At 36.9% G+C, this 14,125-nt stretch overlaps 1 protein-coding gene across 5 annotated transcripts in view; it reads right to left on the bottom strand.

Moving 5' to 3' along the window:
• The window catches only part of Pds5b (PDS5 cohesin associated factor B), a 152,368-nt gene that overhangs the window by 91,830 nt on the left and 46,413 nt on the right, over window positions 1-14,125 (bottom strand). For all 5 annotated transcript variants that reach the window (XM_050161882.1, XM_050161886.1, XM_050161884.1 and 2 more), the window contains exons 2-6: window positions 9,847-9,973; window positions 5,546-5,749; window positions 3,401-3,487; window positions 3,194-3,291; window positions 1,800-1,926 (exon numbers count right to left, since the gene is read on the bottom strand). In XM_050161882.1, coding sequence (XP_050017839.1) covers window positions 1,800-1,926; window positions 3,194-3,291; window positions 3,401-3,487; window positions 5,546-5,749; window positions 9,847-9,954 — 624 coding nt within the window. In that variant the 5' untranslated portion in view covers window positions 9,955-9,973. The remainder of the gene's footprint in view (window positions 1-1,799; window positions 1,927-3,193; window positions 3,292-3,400; window positions 3,488-5,545; window positions 5,750-9,846; window positions 9,974-14,125) is intronic.

The following is a 14,125-nucleotide window of genomic DNA, read 5'->3' as shown; positions in this document are numbered from 1 at the left end:
ACTTAGGATCTCACACATGCTAGGCAAACTGAGCTATCCCTGAACTGCACCCTCTAGCCCAGAAAGTGCCTGTTTGTTTTCCCTGACAAATGGACTTTTTCCATGACAACAACCTGGAGAGACAGAGGCCTGGGATTTCCTGGTAGCAGCTAAATGAAAAAAACAGTGACACTTAATCTGTGTCTGGGAAAGCCCTTTCTCCCAGGTATTGGCATGGTTCCAGAAAGCAGTCACCATGGGGAGCCTGTTTCATCAACTCTTGAAAGCCTCCCTCAGATGTCCTACAGTAGAGTTCATGATACTGGTTCTCCTACCTGATAGAGGGCTACAAGCTTGAGACAACAGGCCAAACACCCTGGTGGGTTGCCTCAAAGAAACAGGTCGGATGGACTACTACCCAGAATTTACAGTTCCTTCAAAGAAGATAACAGGAATCCTAATCATGTGGGCACTAAAGGCAAAGCAGGCGCTATGAGCCTCAGGAAGGGGTGCAATGTGTCGGGGGGAGGGGGGAGTACAATATGCTTCAGTGAAGTCTATTCTCTCTCTACCTCCTGCCTTCCTTCTCATGGTTCTTTATCAGTGACAGGTATATAGCTGAGCTGAACAGAATTAGGAAGAGCTAAACCAGACACCTGCATAGCAACAGAATAGATGGAGGCAATCAGAGCCTACATCAATACCTCTGATTTTCCACTTAAATACATCATCTGAATTATTGAGGTCTAATGTTAACTTGCTGTTGAGCCTGCTTACTTTCACAATTAATAGATTTATAATGTTTTAAAATTTTAGATTAAGAGTTCAATTCCAATGAAGGATTATTTGTGCCAATGTTATGTAACTGTAGACCAAGACACTATAATGCTAGAAAGCCCTTAAATTTAAAGAGGAAAAAAAATTAATGTTTGCTTATATTGGTAATTTCTGTTTCCTCTCTCGAAATCCAACCCCTTCTCAATCATACAACTGCCACTCCAACTGCTTACCAGAATCATAGACTTTCAAAGGCAAAGCACACATATAAACACAGGGGAAATGCACATATCTTGGTTGACAACACTCAGGGCAAAGAAAAAAAAAGCACTGGTCTTTAAGTTCTCTGTCTCTACATTAGCCTAACTAATCCCGCCAGGCTCCATGTGCAAACACATAAAGTCATATAACAAACAGTACCTACCTAAGCAGCTAGTAATTCACTGCTGTATACAGTGAGGGTTTTGGCACCAGAAAAGTGAGGGTATGACCTCTCCAAGGTATGTTTGAGGGGAAGGTTTCTATTGTAGGTGTGAGGGTGAGTACAGCCAGAGGCATCTCAAGAATCCAGAGCAGGGAAAGAAAGTAATAGACTGCACGTGGTCAGCAGACTGGACCAGATCAAGGGAGGAGGGAACAAGAGGGGTGATAAAGATGAAAGAGAACAAAAAGAGCACATGGCCAAAATGGCAGGGTTATATAGGAATAAGAGTCCTATGAACTGGAAAGTTTAGGGTAGGGGCAGAGTGGGAAGAGCCAGGATATCAGCACATATGCCATCAGTCCCAAACTTTTGACCCCGGTAAGTGTGTAAAATACACCCTACACAAAACTCATTGACCATAAATATTTTATACAAACTAAGTCCATTATTTCTTCATGTAATTGGTGACTACAAAATTTAATTAGTTTGTTATACTTTAAATAATAAGTATCTTAATTATTAAGAGTCTACAAAATATTAAAGCAGGATAGATTCTATTTACAACATAAGCACAATATCTGAATATTAACATAATAGAGTTTAGGCACATTTCACATACCTTATGGGCAGGTACCAGATTTACTAAAACTGTATCTAAGAGCTCCTGAGATACTGTATCACCTTCACAAATGATAGAGCTCATGAGGTCCACCATATGCATATGAACTTTCTGATTGTGGCCATTGCTGAAATTCAAAACAGTTATTTCAAATGTATCTGAGATAGATATGATACTAGTAAACATACTTTATAAAAATGGTAAGATTAAAACTATATTACTGTCAAACTTCCTTCTCTTTGTTCTTACAGTAACAAAAATTTATTTTTAAAACTATATTACTAAGCCCGGTGGTGGTGGTACACACCTTTACCTGGGAGACAGAGGCAGGTGGATCTCTGAGTTTGAGGTCAACCTGGTCTACAGAGAGAGTTTCAGGACAGCCAAGATTACACAGAGAAACCTGTTTCAAAAAAATCAAAACAAGGGAGAAAAAAACTATACTAAATTACGTGCCCCTAATTTTAGCTATTTCAAAACCAAAGTAGTTAAATGAAAAGCAATCTCAGGTTCATCTTAAATTTAGACAAAGTATTTTAAAATCTTTTAAATTTTATTTCAAACAACCACATATATAAAAGCCAAGAGTGATGTGGGAGTGTCATATATCAATCTGTTGATTTCATTGGTTAAGCAATAAAGGAACTCCTTGGCCCTGATAGGTTAAAAGATAGATGGGAGGAGGAAACAATAGAATTCTGGGCAGAAGAGGAAGTGAGGTCAGACTCTGCTCTGCTCCCGAAGAGACGCCATGCTCAGCTCTCCTGGGTAGACTCGACAGCTCTGCTCTGGAGCAGAGACACCATGATGGACGGAGGCTAGACTCTTCCCGGTAAGCGCACCTTGGGGTGCTTACACACATCATTAGAAATGGGCTAGTCCAGGTGCGAGAATTAGCCTGTAAGGGCTAGAGTTCATGGGCCAAGCAGTTCTAAAATGAATACAGTTTGTGTGTTATTTCGGGCATAAGCTAGCCAAGCGGCCGGGGTGTTGGGGACGCAGCCCCGCCGCTCATATTTCAACACAGGAGTGGTGGTGTACACCTTTAATTCTAGCATTTGGGAGGCAGAAGCAAGCTGATCTCTGTGAGTTCGAGGCCAGCCTAATCTATATAGAGTTCCAGGACAGCTAGGACTACACAGACTGCCACAACAACAACAACAAAATCAATATAATATGTAAACAAGTAATAACACCAAAAATCAGTCTCATTTGCTCTTCTAACCAATAAATACATAACAATAAGTTCTATCCATTTAAAACTATATATAGAATAAATGTAAATTAATTTATAACCTTAAGCCAATATTTATTTCACAACAGCATATGAGGATTCACTGTAAACCAAAAATCTTTACAATTAAGAAGTATTACTCATTTGAAAATAAACTTACTTTATAACCGAGAATAAGGTTCTGTATAGTTGAGTAAAGATTTCATTGCTATCTTCTAACTCAAAGCATATATTATATGACTTAACCCACGCAATGTTCTAAAAGAAAGAAGTAAAAAAGAAAAAAGGCAAATATTTTAGTTGCTAAAAATATACAAGAAAATAAATAAAATTTAAATATCATCTAAAGTTATAATACATTGCTTACCTCAAGTAAATAAAAATACCTATTGAATTGAGGGCTCTTTGTATCTTCTAGTCCCTTTAATTGCCTTGTAATAAACATAAATATATCCTTTAAAAAAAACAAAATTTTGCTTAGATTATGAATGCTAAATGGAAATACACATTACACTGGGAGGACTACCTATAATCACCAACCTTGTAAATATCTAAGGATAAATTGTAAACAACACAAAGAGAAAAGCAGAACTTTTTACAGTATAACTTTACATAAAGATCTTACAAAGGAATACAATGTATAAAAATCTTGATACACCTATTATTCTTCACAGGAAATCATTACCTAGACCACATGTTAGTGTACAGAAAGAAAATGTTCAACATACAGCAAATTAAACAAATAGGCTTAAAAAGTGAGCCAAAGAAAATTCATATTATTAAAATAAAGGTGTTGCAGTAACTGAGAGCTGAGGACTCTCTTGAAAAAGCACAACACATGAAACAACCAACCATTATGTAGCAAGAAAACAATTTAGAAAACAAACTCCCAAAACAAAATTACAAAGTAGCAATAAAACACATCACACACAGAAGCTTGGACACTTAAGAAAGAGAAATGGAATTCAGTTTATCTAGCTTCTTAACCATCATTACATTAGAGTCATTTTCTTTCCTGAATAATTTCTCAATCTCTACCTATTCTTTATTTTAGACTTTTTTTTATTAAATATTTTTCCGGGTACATACCTGGGTCTTTAAAGACAGACAAAAAATCACTTTCAGTTAAATTTTCCTGCGTTTCAGTCTTTGAAAACTGTGGGAAAACTTAATTTAAAAAAAAAACTAATAGTAAAAACTAATTCCCCAAAGGAACTTTGCTACCAATCAATAAGAAAACTGTTTCCTCTTTTAAAAGGCAAAAATATTTGTTTATTATGAATACAGTATTCTGCATGAATGCAACCTGTAGGCCAGAAGAGGGCACCAGATCTCATTACAGATGGTTACAGATGGCTGTGAGCCACAAATGTGGTTGCTGGGAATTGAACTCAGGACCTCTAGCAGAGCAGTCAAAGGTCAGAGCTCTTAACCACTGAGCCAAAAAGCAAAAATACTACATATATGGAACTGACTGAGTAATATTTCAAGAAAAACACTTTCTAAAACATTCGTCCTTTGAAAATGGCTGCTTTCATAGTAGAAATATGAATGAGCTTTTCAAACAATCTTTATTGTCTGAAAGAGTACTTAGCATACTAGACCTATCAAAAGCTGGAAACAATTGTCAATTCATTCATAGCAAGCCAAATATCCAATCAGGGTTTACTCATAAGAGTAACAAACTGAGACTGAATGGTAAAAATGGAGGCTGACAATTTTCTCTTATTCAATACTAACCAATGTGGCACTAATGTAGACAAAAATATGGCCTTGAAGATAATTATAATAAAAACTATCCCATAAATACTTAGAAAGCTTCCTTAAAAACACAGTGACTCTTCAGTTCTATCCCCAAAACAGAAAAAGGGGTATGTAAAATGAGACCAAAAGATTGATTCTAGAGATATCAGGCAGATAGACTTTTTAATGTTTCAGACAGTCGACACAGACCTTTATCTCATCTATCGGATAGTCTTCTCATAACTGCCCTGATAAAAAGAACAGATCTTTTGTAACACCTTCTCATCATGCCTAAGCCTGGAGCGAAGCTACTGTCCACACTGGCTGAGAAGCCCACACAAAAGGTGAATAAGCTGCACACCTTATTCACTTCTTGTTGAGAGAATATACTTCTTGTTGAGAGAATGTCAACTAAACATCTGGTGAGGAAGAGCCTTGACTTACACAAAACGAATATATCATTCTCTAAACCACTTACATATCATGCAATGCAGGTGAAAAGTAAAGTGAAGCAAACTGTCTGCTACTTTTTCTTACAATGGATGATAATCTTATAAGGAAAGTCATTTTCTGACCAATAGCTTCTAAAATCATTTACTACAATATTTGTCACATAGTCACTTGTTATCTTTTGTACAGTTCTCATTCAGGTTTCTAGTTAGGTAATATCTTTTAAACAATGCACATGGTCTTCATTATAAATGTTCAAAAAGAAATTACTTAATTTCATTCAATTTAATAGAAAAAAGTGCGCCCCATCAGTACTTGCCTTTAGTTTATCAGGAGATGTGTAAGGAGCCTCGGGAGCATAAATCCTGAAAATATCAGCAAGGCAGCATGCTACCAGTAAACGAACATCTTTATCAGGGTGCTTGAGGAAAAAGTCAGAAGCAAGATGTAAAGCTAGGTTCAGGTAAAGTTCCTTTTCCTCTTCAGAGTCCTGATCCATGTCCATGAAAGTTTTTACAACCATCTATACACAAAAAAAAAAAAAATCATCAAATAGTCCGATGTTTCCTGTAAACAGTCATGTTGGAAAAAAATCATAGCACTTACAAAAATGTTCACTCAAAATACACTTTCATCAGAAAATTATAAAACGAGATCCTTCTACAAGAAAAGGGTAAACAATTTTTAAAATATAACTAAAATATTTTTAACCAAGCATGATAGCACATGCCTGTAATCTCAAGACTCAGAAAGATAAGGCAGAAGAATCACGATTTCAAGTTTAGTTTGAGCTACAAAGCAAAACTCCATCTCAAAAAGACTCATTAAATGCTTAATTTTAAAGCAACAGTTCTTACCTATCTAATGCTGTGACCCTTTAATACAGTTCCTCATGTTGTGGACACCAACCAGAAATTTATTTTATTGCTACTTCGTAACTGTAATTTTTCAACTGTTATGAATCATAATGTAAATATCTGTGTTTTCCAAGAATCTTAGGCAACCCATAAAAGGATCATTTGACCCACAAAGGGGTCACAACCCACAGTTTGAGAATCACTAGTTTAAAGTAAGTATTTGTCATTTGTCCACATCTCTGTAAACCAGGCTTTAAGTTTAAAATTCCCCCTCTGCAGTGGCTATTATTCAAGGTCTGTAGCTGTGGAGACTTGTTTCACTTGCACAGTGTAGGAAGAGCTCTATGGCACTTAAAATCACAGCCCTTTCTTCTTTTCCTAATAGTTCTAGTCCATGAGAATCCCGGGACGAAAATTTCAGTTTCTATCTGTTCTGGTTAATCTTAACATCAACTTGGCTGGATTTGGAATTACACAAAGATACACCTCTGGCAGTGTCAATCAGACTGTTTCCAGAAAGGGTTAGCTGAAGACATATGACCCACTACTGAATGTGGGTCCCAGACTGGATGAAAAGTATTGAAGAGCCATATTCATCTCTCAGCTTCATTACTATGGATGCACTGTGACCAACTGCCTCACCTTCCTGTTATCAGGCCTTCCCTTGCCATAACAGACTGTACCCTCAAACTGTGAGCCCAAACAAAGTTCTTTTCCTAAAATTGCTGTTGTTCAGTATTTTGCCATAGCAACAATGTATTATTAGCCATTAAACTACTTGAGATGTGATTTTTCTATTTCAGTCTACCCAAAAGACTATAAAATGCAGATTCAAGAAAGAATGTCTGGGGTTTAACAATCTGAGCATGTACTGTTCCTTCAGAGGTCCCATATTCAGTTGCCAGCACCACATCAGGTAGCTCCCAATCACCTGTAACTCCAGAGCCTAAGGATACAAAACCCTCTTCTGGACAATGTGGGCACTACATTTGTATGTGTGCTCATACCCAGCTTAGAGACACACATAATTTAAAATTTTTTTTTAAAAAACACTCTTTTTAAAGGATGTCAAAGATGTATTCCTAAGAAAAATGCATCCTTTACTTACCATGAAGTGACTAAGTACAGTATACAAAAAATATTTCTAGGTCACAGTAAAACAAATACAATATGGACATCTCATTGGTTCAACAAGATAACCCATGTATATGTTACAAAGAAATAAGTTGCAAGAAACAGATCTGTCTTCATATGTATTTTTATAGAAGGGAAATTGAAAGCAAATTAAGTGAGAATTTATAGTTTAAATTCTGTAACATTTTTTCTAATTTTAGTATTTTGTAGAAATGATTAAAGCTGTCCTATCATACTTCAAATAAAACTCAACAAGATGTATTACTTCTTCAAATGAGAATAAAGAAAACTGTAGAACCTGAAAAAAACATGACATTTCACTCTCATGCTGACAAAAGATAACCATACAGCATCCACTAGGTGGTGCTACACATTTTTAATGTTGAACAGGGCCCACAGAGCATCAAAGCCTGTGGTTTCTCCACTTGCTGGAGGCCCAAAGTTCCAAAGTAAGAAATACTTTTATTCACACTGAACACATGGAACAGCCACGGGGACAACGCTGCTAGCAACCTCTCTGCTCTGCCATGCCTGATGCCAAATCCAACAAAACCAAAATAGACAAAATGCACTATTCTCAAGACATGAGCTCTCAACATCTTTGGGCCTAGAAAAAGTCAAAAGAGGGGATAAAGAGTTAGGTACAGAGTTAATTATTTTTCCTTAGAATCTCTCCATATAAGAATGGAAAACAAAGTGCATTTTGAATAAAATGTTATAGGAGAATTCAGAAATTATGTAAGAACAAAACCTATGTTAACAAATTATAATTCATAAAGCTTATTATATGTATTTGTAAATAGCAAAAAGTATCATCATCCAAAATTAAATCTATTTTCTATTTCTCAGAGGAGGAGAATGCTAAAAGTCATAGCAGTTGTAAGTACAAAAAATGATGGAACTGTGTACTAGCCAGCTTGCTGATGCTGTAAGCAGCTGACAGTAAAAACACATAATACAACACTGAACATGAAGACAATGAAACCATCAAATTTGTTCCAAGCCCAGATAAAAGGGATTTTCCCTACTGTATACTCAAATAGTGTTACAAATCCCATTAACAACAATCACTAATCCCAGCATTCAGGAATCTTAGGCAAGATTATAAATTCAAGGCCATCTTGAGTTCTAGGCCAGCCTGAGCTACACAGCAAGAATGGCCTTAAAAAAAAAATAAAAAAGACAACAGGGGTTGGGGATTTAGCTCAGTGGTAGAGCGCCCTGGGTTCGGTCCTCAGCTTCAGGGAAAAAAAAAAAAAAGAAGAATGGCCTTAAGAGGAGAAAAAGAGGCCCTCAGTTATAACTCACATGAGACCTCTAATTTTAAATATATCTGAGAAAATAGTATGCATAAAAGTTACTGTTAGCCAGCTTGTATGTGTATGCCTTCAAAGCATTTTTTCCACAAACATTTCTGGGATAAATCTGAGAAAATAAATGCACTGGTTTCACAAAAACTCAACAAGTCAAGAAAAGATAAATATATATAGAAAAGTAAACACATCCTACATAAAAAGAGTTGAGCTTGGCTCTACTGAATGAGACAGACACAGTTCCTAATCAGACTGAACTTGTCAGGTGGATGGGTACCTTATCTGCGACAAAGTACCTTCTCTTTCACGTAATAAGCCTCTGACAGCTGTACTCTAATAGCTTAAGGAAAGGTAAACAATATCCAGACCTCAAGTGTAGCTTATAATAGTATTAACATCACGTACATACACATACACCACACAGCAACCTAATATACTACTGTTCTGTAAGGCTTCTGACCCTTCAGTGATGCAAAGTTTTCCAACACTGACAAAAAAAATAACAGATCAGTAAACATTACAGAATGTACATGTTGAAATATTACATATAAATCACTAATAAGTGTAATTTTATGTTTTGTACCAGTTGAAAGAAATGGTAAGTATAATTTTATGTTTTCCATTAGTTGAAAAAAGTGAGTATTATAATACTATAGCAGACAAAAGTCTAAATAACACACACACAAAAGGAAAAAAGTGCTCAAGTGTAAGAATAATCTTGAGCAAATGGTCAACCAGGTTCACATGTACTTTGTCTGTTAATGCTACTTTAAATATTTTAATAGTCACAGGGGCCATTTTTTTAAAAAAAAAAAAAGGTGAAGAATTATTCAAATATAATCTAAAGAAACCCTTGTTAGAGGAATGCCTCATGCAAGGTAACAACCCGTCTTGGTCTGTTGTGTGCCAGAAGCAGAGATAGACACTAACAGTCAAGCTCTGACTACTCTAAAAATAATGCACCAGGAAGTAAATCTATAGCCAAGGACTCCTATAAATACCTTTACAAATAGTTCTTTCCTATACCTGAAGAGTTGGGGCACGGGCGGGGATGACAGTGTGCATCAAATAGGAAGAAAGAGCAGATAACTTGATAATGGACAGTATAAAAATACCATGGAATGTGTCAATCACTCTCCCAGTAGCAGTGGGGTCCCCACTGTTCTGTACCTGACCTATTCCCACAAACTCTTTCTGTACCATTTGAAGTCTTTAAAATAGTTTTCCCCTTGCAAAGCAAGTTACATGGCCCTACATGAAGATCCCCAAAAGAAAGCCCCACTGCCCCACTGTCTGAACTATACATGTTCACTCACCTTTAAGCGCCTCACCATCTCCTCTTTAGAGATTTTATCTGAGATTTCTTTGACACCAGGAGGGTAAGTAATTTTCCCATCGTTGGTCCTTGTCTTTGAATGAGCCATGATGGAAATGTCCGTATCCCTAAAGCAAGAAAATTATTAGATACAAACTAAAGATATGCATGTACTATAATAAATATAAAAGAAAAGTTCTTATCCAACAATTTGTAATAGCCTCTTAATTCAGAGTAATTTAGTCATCTAATGAAAACTACTGAAAATTTTCCAAAATTACTGAAAACAAATTTACTTATTCTATTTCCACTAGGAGAAAGCTATATAATTTGCACTAACTCTCCCCAACAAAACACACAAAATAGAAAAAATAACCAAAATAAATGTTTAAATTGGGAAATGGGGGTATGATCAAAATAAGTTGTAAAAAATTCTCCAAGGCAACAAATATATTGATAAAAAATAAGGGGGCTGGAGAGATGGCTCAGAGGTTAAGAGCACTGACTGCTCTTCCGGAGGTCCTGAGTTTGATTCCCAGCAACCACATGGTGGCTCACAACCATCTGTAATGAGATCTGGTGCCCTCTTCTGGCCTGAGGGCATACATGGAGGCTGAACACTGTATACATAATAAATAAATCTAAAAAAAATAAAAAAGTAAAGTATCATAAATGATGCTGATAAAAAATCTAGGATAAAAACAAGAACTCAGAGAATTAAACACTATAGCTTTCTATGTATCTGATCTCTGAAGTTATCTGCTACCACTGACAAAACCAGGATTCAGTTTCAGTGCTCACATTGGACAAAAGGGATAGAATATGTACCTATCCAAAAAAAAAAAATCTCCTGAGATTAATGTGGACTTCTATCCTAGCCCCGCACACACTACCCAAAGAGGGTACCCAGATATCAATCTGTGCCCTACAGAAGCCAGAGAAGGTAAAAAGAGTGAAGTAGTAACAGACAAATCCAGAGCATAACAAAGGGAAACTAAAATACACACAGAAAGAGCAAGTCTATCTTATGATTCACAGAAGACTGAACAGTCCACGTAACTGCACAAGTATTATAAGACAGCAACTGACAAATTCAAGAAGCAAAAGACAATAAATTCAAAATAAAAGGGATAATAAATCAAGAAAATAAACTTTCAACATACTCGGCAGGTCATACTTATATATGCTTGTGCATACATATAAATACATATGTGTGTATGTAACAAAAAGAAGGATATGTGAAGTGGGAACATGGGAGAGGTCCTAGAGGGTAGCTGGAGGAAGAAAAATAGGGAAAAGTAATGTAATTCTATTTCAGTTAAAAACATTTCAAAAAGAAAACAAAATCTCAAAACCAACATGCTACCTTAAAAACAAGAGCATCTGAAAATAGGTATTTCTCATAGCAACAATATAAGCCAGGGTACAATAAAATCTCACCTTCAATATGCAAACCCAAAGTTTAAATATTAGGAATGTGATTGTCAAGAATAGGTGAAATAAGTACATATTAGCCAAGCAAAATTTGATAGCTGTCTGTATGAGCATATGTGTAAGTAAACTCAGAACACTGTTTAGCACGTGTTAAACCTTTGTGCATATATGATCCATGTGATCAAGTGAAGAGTAACATAAAGGAGACAGAAGCAAGTGGATCTCTTGTGAGTTTTAGGCCAGTCAGGCTATACAGTGAAACTCGTTTGTGTGAGGTGTAAAATGCAGAGAAGAGGATGTTCTAAGTAAAATATCAGAAAAATATTCCTTAGAAAGCCAAGCAAAAGAAAGCACATGATCTAAATATCACACACACACACACACATACAAACGCACGCACACACGCATGCACTTACACATGGGTCCAGGGTCCACTTGTTTGTATGTGCTCAAAAGAAAAAAACACACATGTCTAGTGTAAGGCAATCAACACCAAGTGTCTATCAACCATAGGATGAGTAAACTGTGGTCTATTCATACAACAAAAACACAACTATGGACTCAATCAACTATTGCTTTGTTAGAATAATAATGTAGATTAGCATTGGGGTTAACTGAAGGATATCAAGCACAAAACCCCACAGAGTACATGCTTATATGAAAATTCTAAACCAGACAAACCTCTACAATGTTTAAAGCAGTAGTCAAGTCAGAAAAAAAAAATCGGTACAATATACCTATCTGAAAAAACTTGCAAAAGGACACTATAATAATACAATCATACTGAATGGTGGGGGGGGGGTTACAAGTCAGGTAGAAGGCTGATGCAAAAGAAACTTCTATGAGTAAACAAGGATGGCCTCAGCTAAGACTCCTAGCAGCAGTGCATGCATAGCTTGAAGTGGCCATCCCCATGATCAGATTGCTGACTACCCTGGTTGTCATCAGAGTGCCTTCATCCAGTGACTGATGGAGGCAGATACAGAGACCCATGGCCAAACACTGGGCAGAGCTGATGGAGTCTTGTTGAGGAGGAGAGAGAAATCGTAGGACCAGGAAGGTCAGGGATATCGCAGGAAAAGCCATACAAACAGCTAGCCTGGTTCATGTGAACCAACATCCAGAGAGTGCTGTGGGATAATGCTTTTGTGCACTGTAAAGATTTGTCACTCATATTGGTTTAATAAAACGCTGATCGGCCAGGAGCCAGGCAGAAAGTATAGGCAGAGCAACAAGACTAGGAGAATTCTGGGAAGAGGAAAGGCAGAGATGCAATCTCAGTCAGGCACAGAGGAAATAAGAGGAGAATGTCTCACTGATGAAAGGCACTAAGCCACTTAGTTAAACATAGACAAGAATTATGGGCTAAGTTACAAGAGCTAGGTAATAAGAAGACTGAGCTAATAGGCCAATCTGTTTATAATTAACGTAGGCCTCTGTCTCTGTGTGCTTCTTTGGGAGTGAACGGCTGTGGAACAAGACACAACAAAAAACTTATGCTTCCAGGGAGCCTGCATGGGACCAGCCTAGACTCTGCATACATGTGACAGTTGTGTAGCTTGGTCTATTTGTGGGACTCTAACAGTGGGAGCAGGGGCTGTCCCTGGTGGTTTGGCTGGCTCTTGGGAACCAATTCCTAATTTTGGATTGCCTTGCCCAGTCTGAACACAGGGGAAGGTGTTTGGTCTTTCTGGCATTCTGATATATCAGTTCTCTGTTGATGCCCGAGAGGCTGGCCCCTTTTTGAGGGAATATGGAGGAGGGGTGGATGTGGGGGGAGTGGAGAGGAAGGAGGAAAGGGGAGGCCGTGGTTGGGATATAAATAAATAAACTAAAAAATACAATCATGAAGTGACAAATGAAGAGAAGTTTGTAGAATGCAGAAGCGAAAGGTGAGTGCATGAGATTCAGCAGTATTATCTCTAAGAGCACACACTGAACCTCAATCACTCGACACCATACACATGACAAGAGTAAAATGGCAGTGACAATAAATGTAGGCATGGATGTGAAGAGGCTAATCTGTCAGAGACATTACTGGTTGTATAGCCATAGTAACATAATTCAAGCACTTTCTTATTAAAATGAAAAAACAAGTATTTAACCCAGAGTCAGTAATCACACTATCGGATATTTTCTAAGAAAAATAGAAAACTTAACATTTACAGAAAATATCCCCAAATTGAAACCAATCCAAATGATTTTTAATGGGTAAAAACTGATATTAAAAGAATACTGATCCATGCAGTAATTTAACAGTCACTATGCACAAAGTAAAGGATTATATACATTATATGGCTTCCTTATTCAACAATCTCAAAATGATAAAAAAAAAACACTAGAAAAAGACAGTAGATGAGCAGCTTTAAGGAAACAAGGGGGGAGAAGTGAGGAAACAAGAGGCAACCCCCCTCCTCACTGCAACTGTCAATAATTAAAACTCTACAGCAGTGGTTCTCAACCTGTAGGTCATGATCCCTTTAGGGGTCACCTAAGATCATCAAAAACCACAGATATCTACATTACAATTCATAACAGTAGCAAAACTACAGTTTAAAAAATAGCAATGAAAATAGATTGGTTGGGGGTTCACAACAACATGAGGAACTGTATTAAGGGGGTCACAGCATTAGGAAGGTTGAGAACCAATGCTTTATAGGATTCAAGCATACAGAACTACACAAATATTGCAAACAATATTGAGCAAAAATTTAAGAATAAGGGACTCAGAACCATGGTTCAGGAGTTAATACATTAGCTCCTCTTCTACAGGACTCAAGTTCAACTCCTGGCACCCACATAGCAGTTAACAATTGTTTTTAACTCCAGCTCCAGGCAATCTAATG

The sequence above is a fragment of the Alexandromys fortis genome, unplaced genomic scaffold (genome assembly GCF_014885135.2).
Source record: "Alexandromys fortis isolate MF-2015 unplaced genomic scaffold, M_Fortis_MF-2015_v1.1 scaffold_118, whole genome shotgun sequence".
Classification (NCBI taxonomy): Eukaryota; Metazoa; Chordata; class Mammalia; order Rodentia; family Cricetidae; genus Alexandromys; species Alexandromys fortis.
The sequence above is the reverse complement of the archived record's forward strand: the minus strand, read 5'-3'. Positions and strand labels throughout refer to the sequence as shown.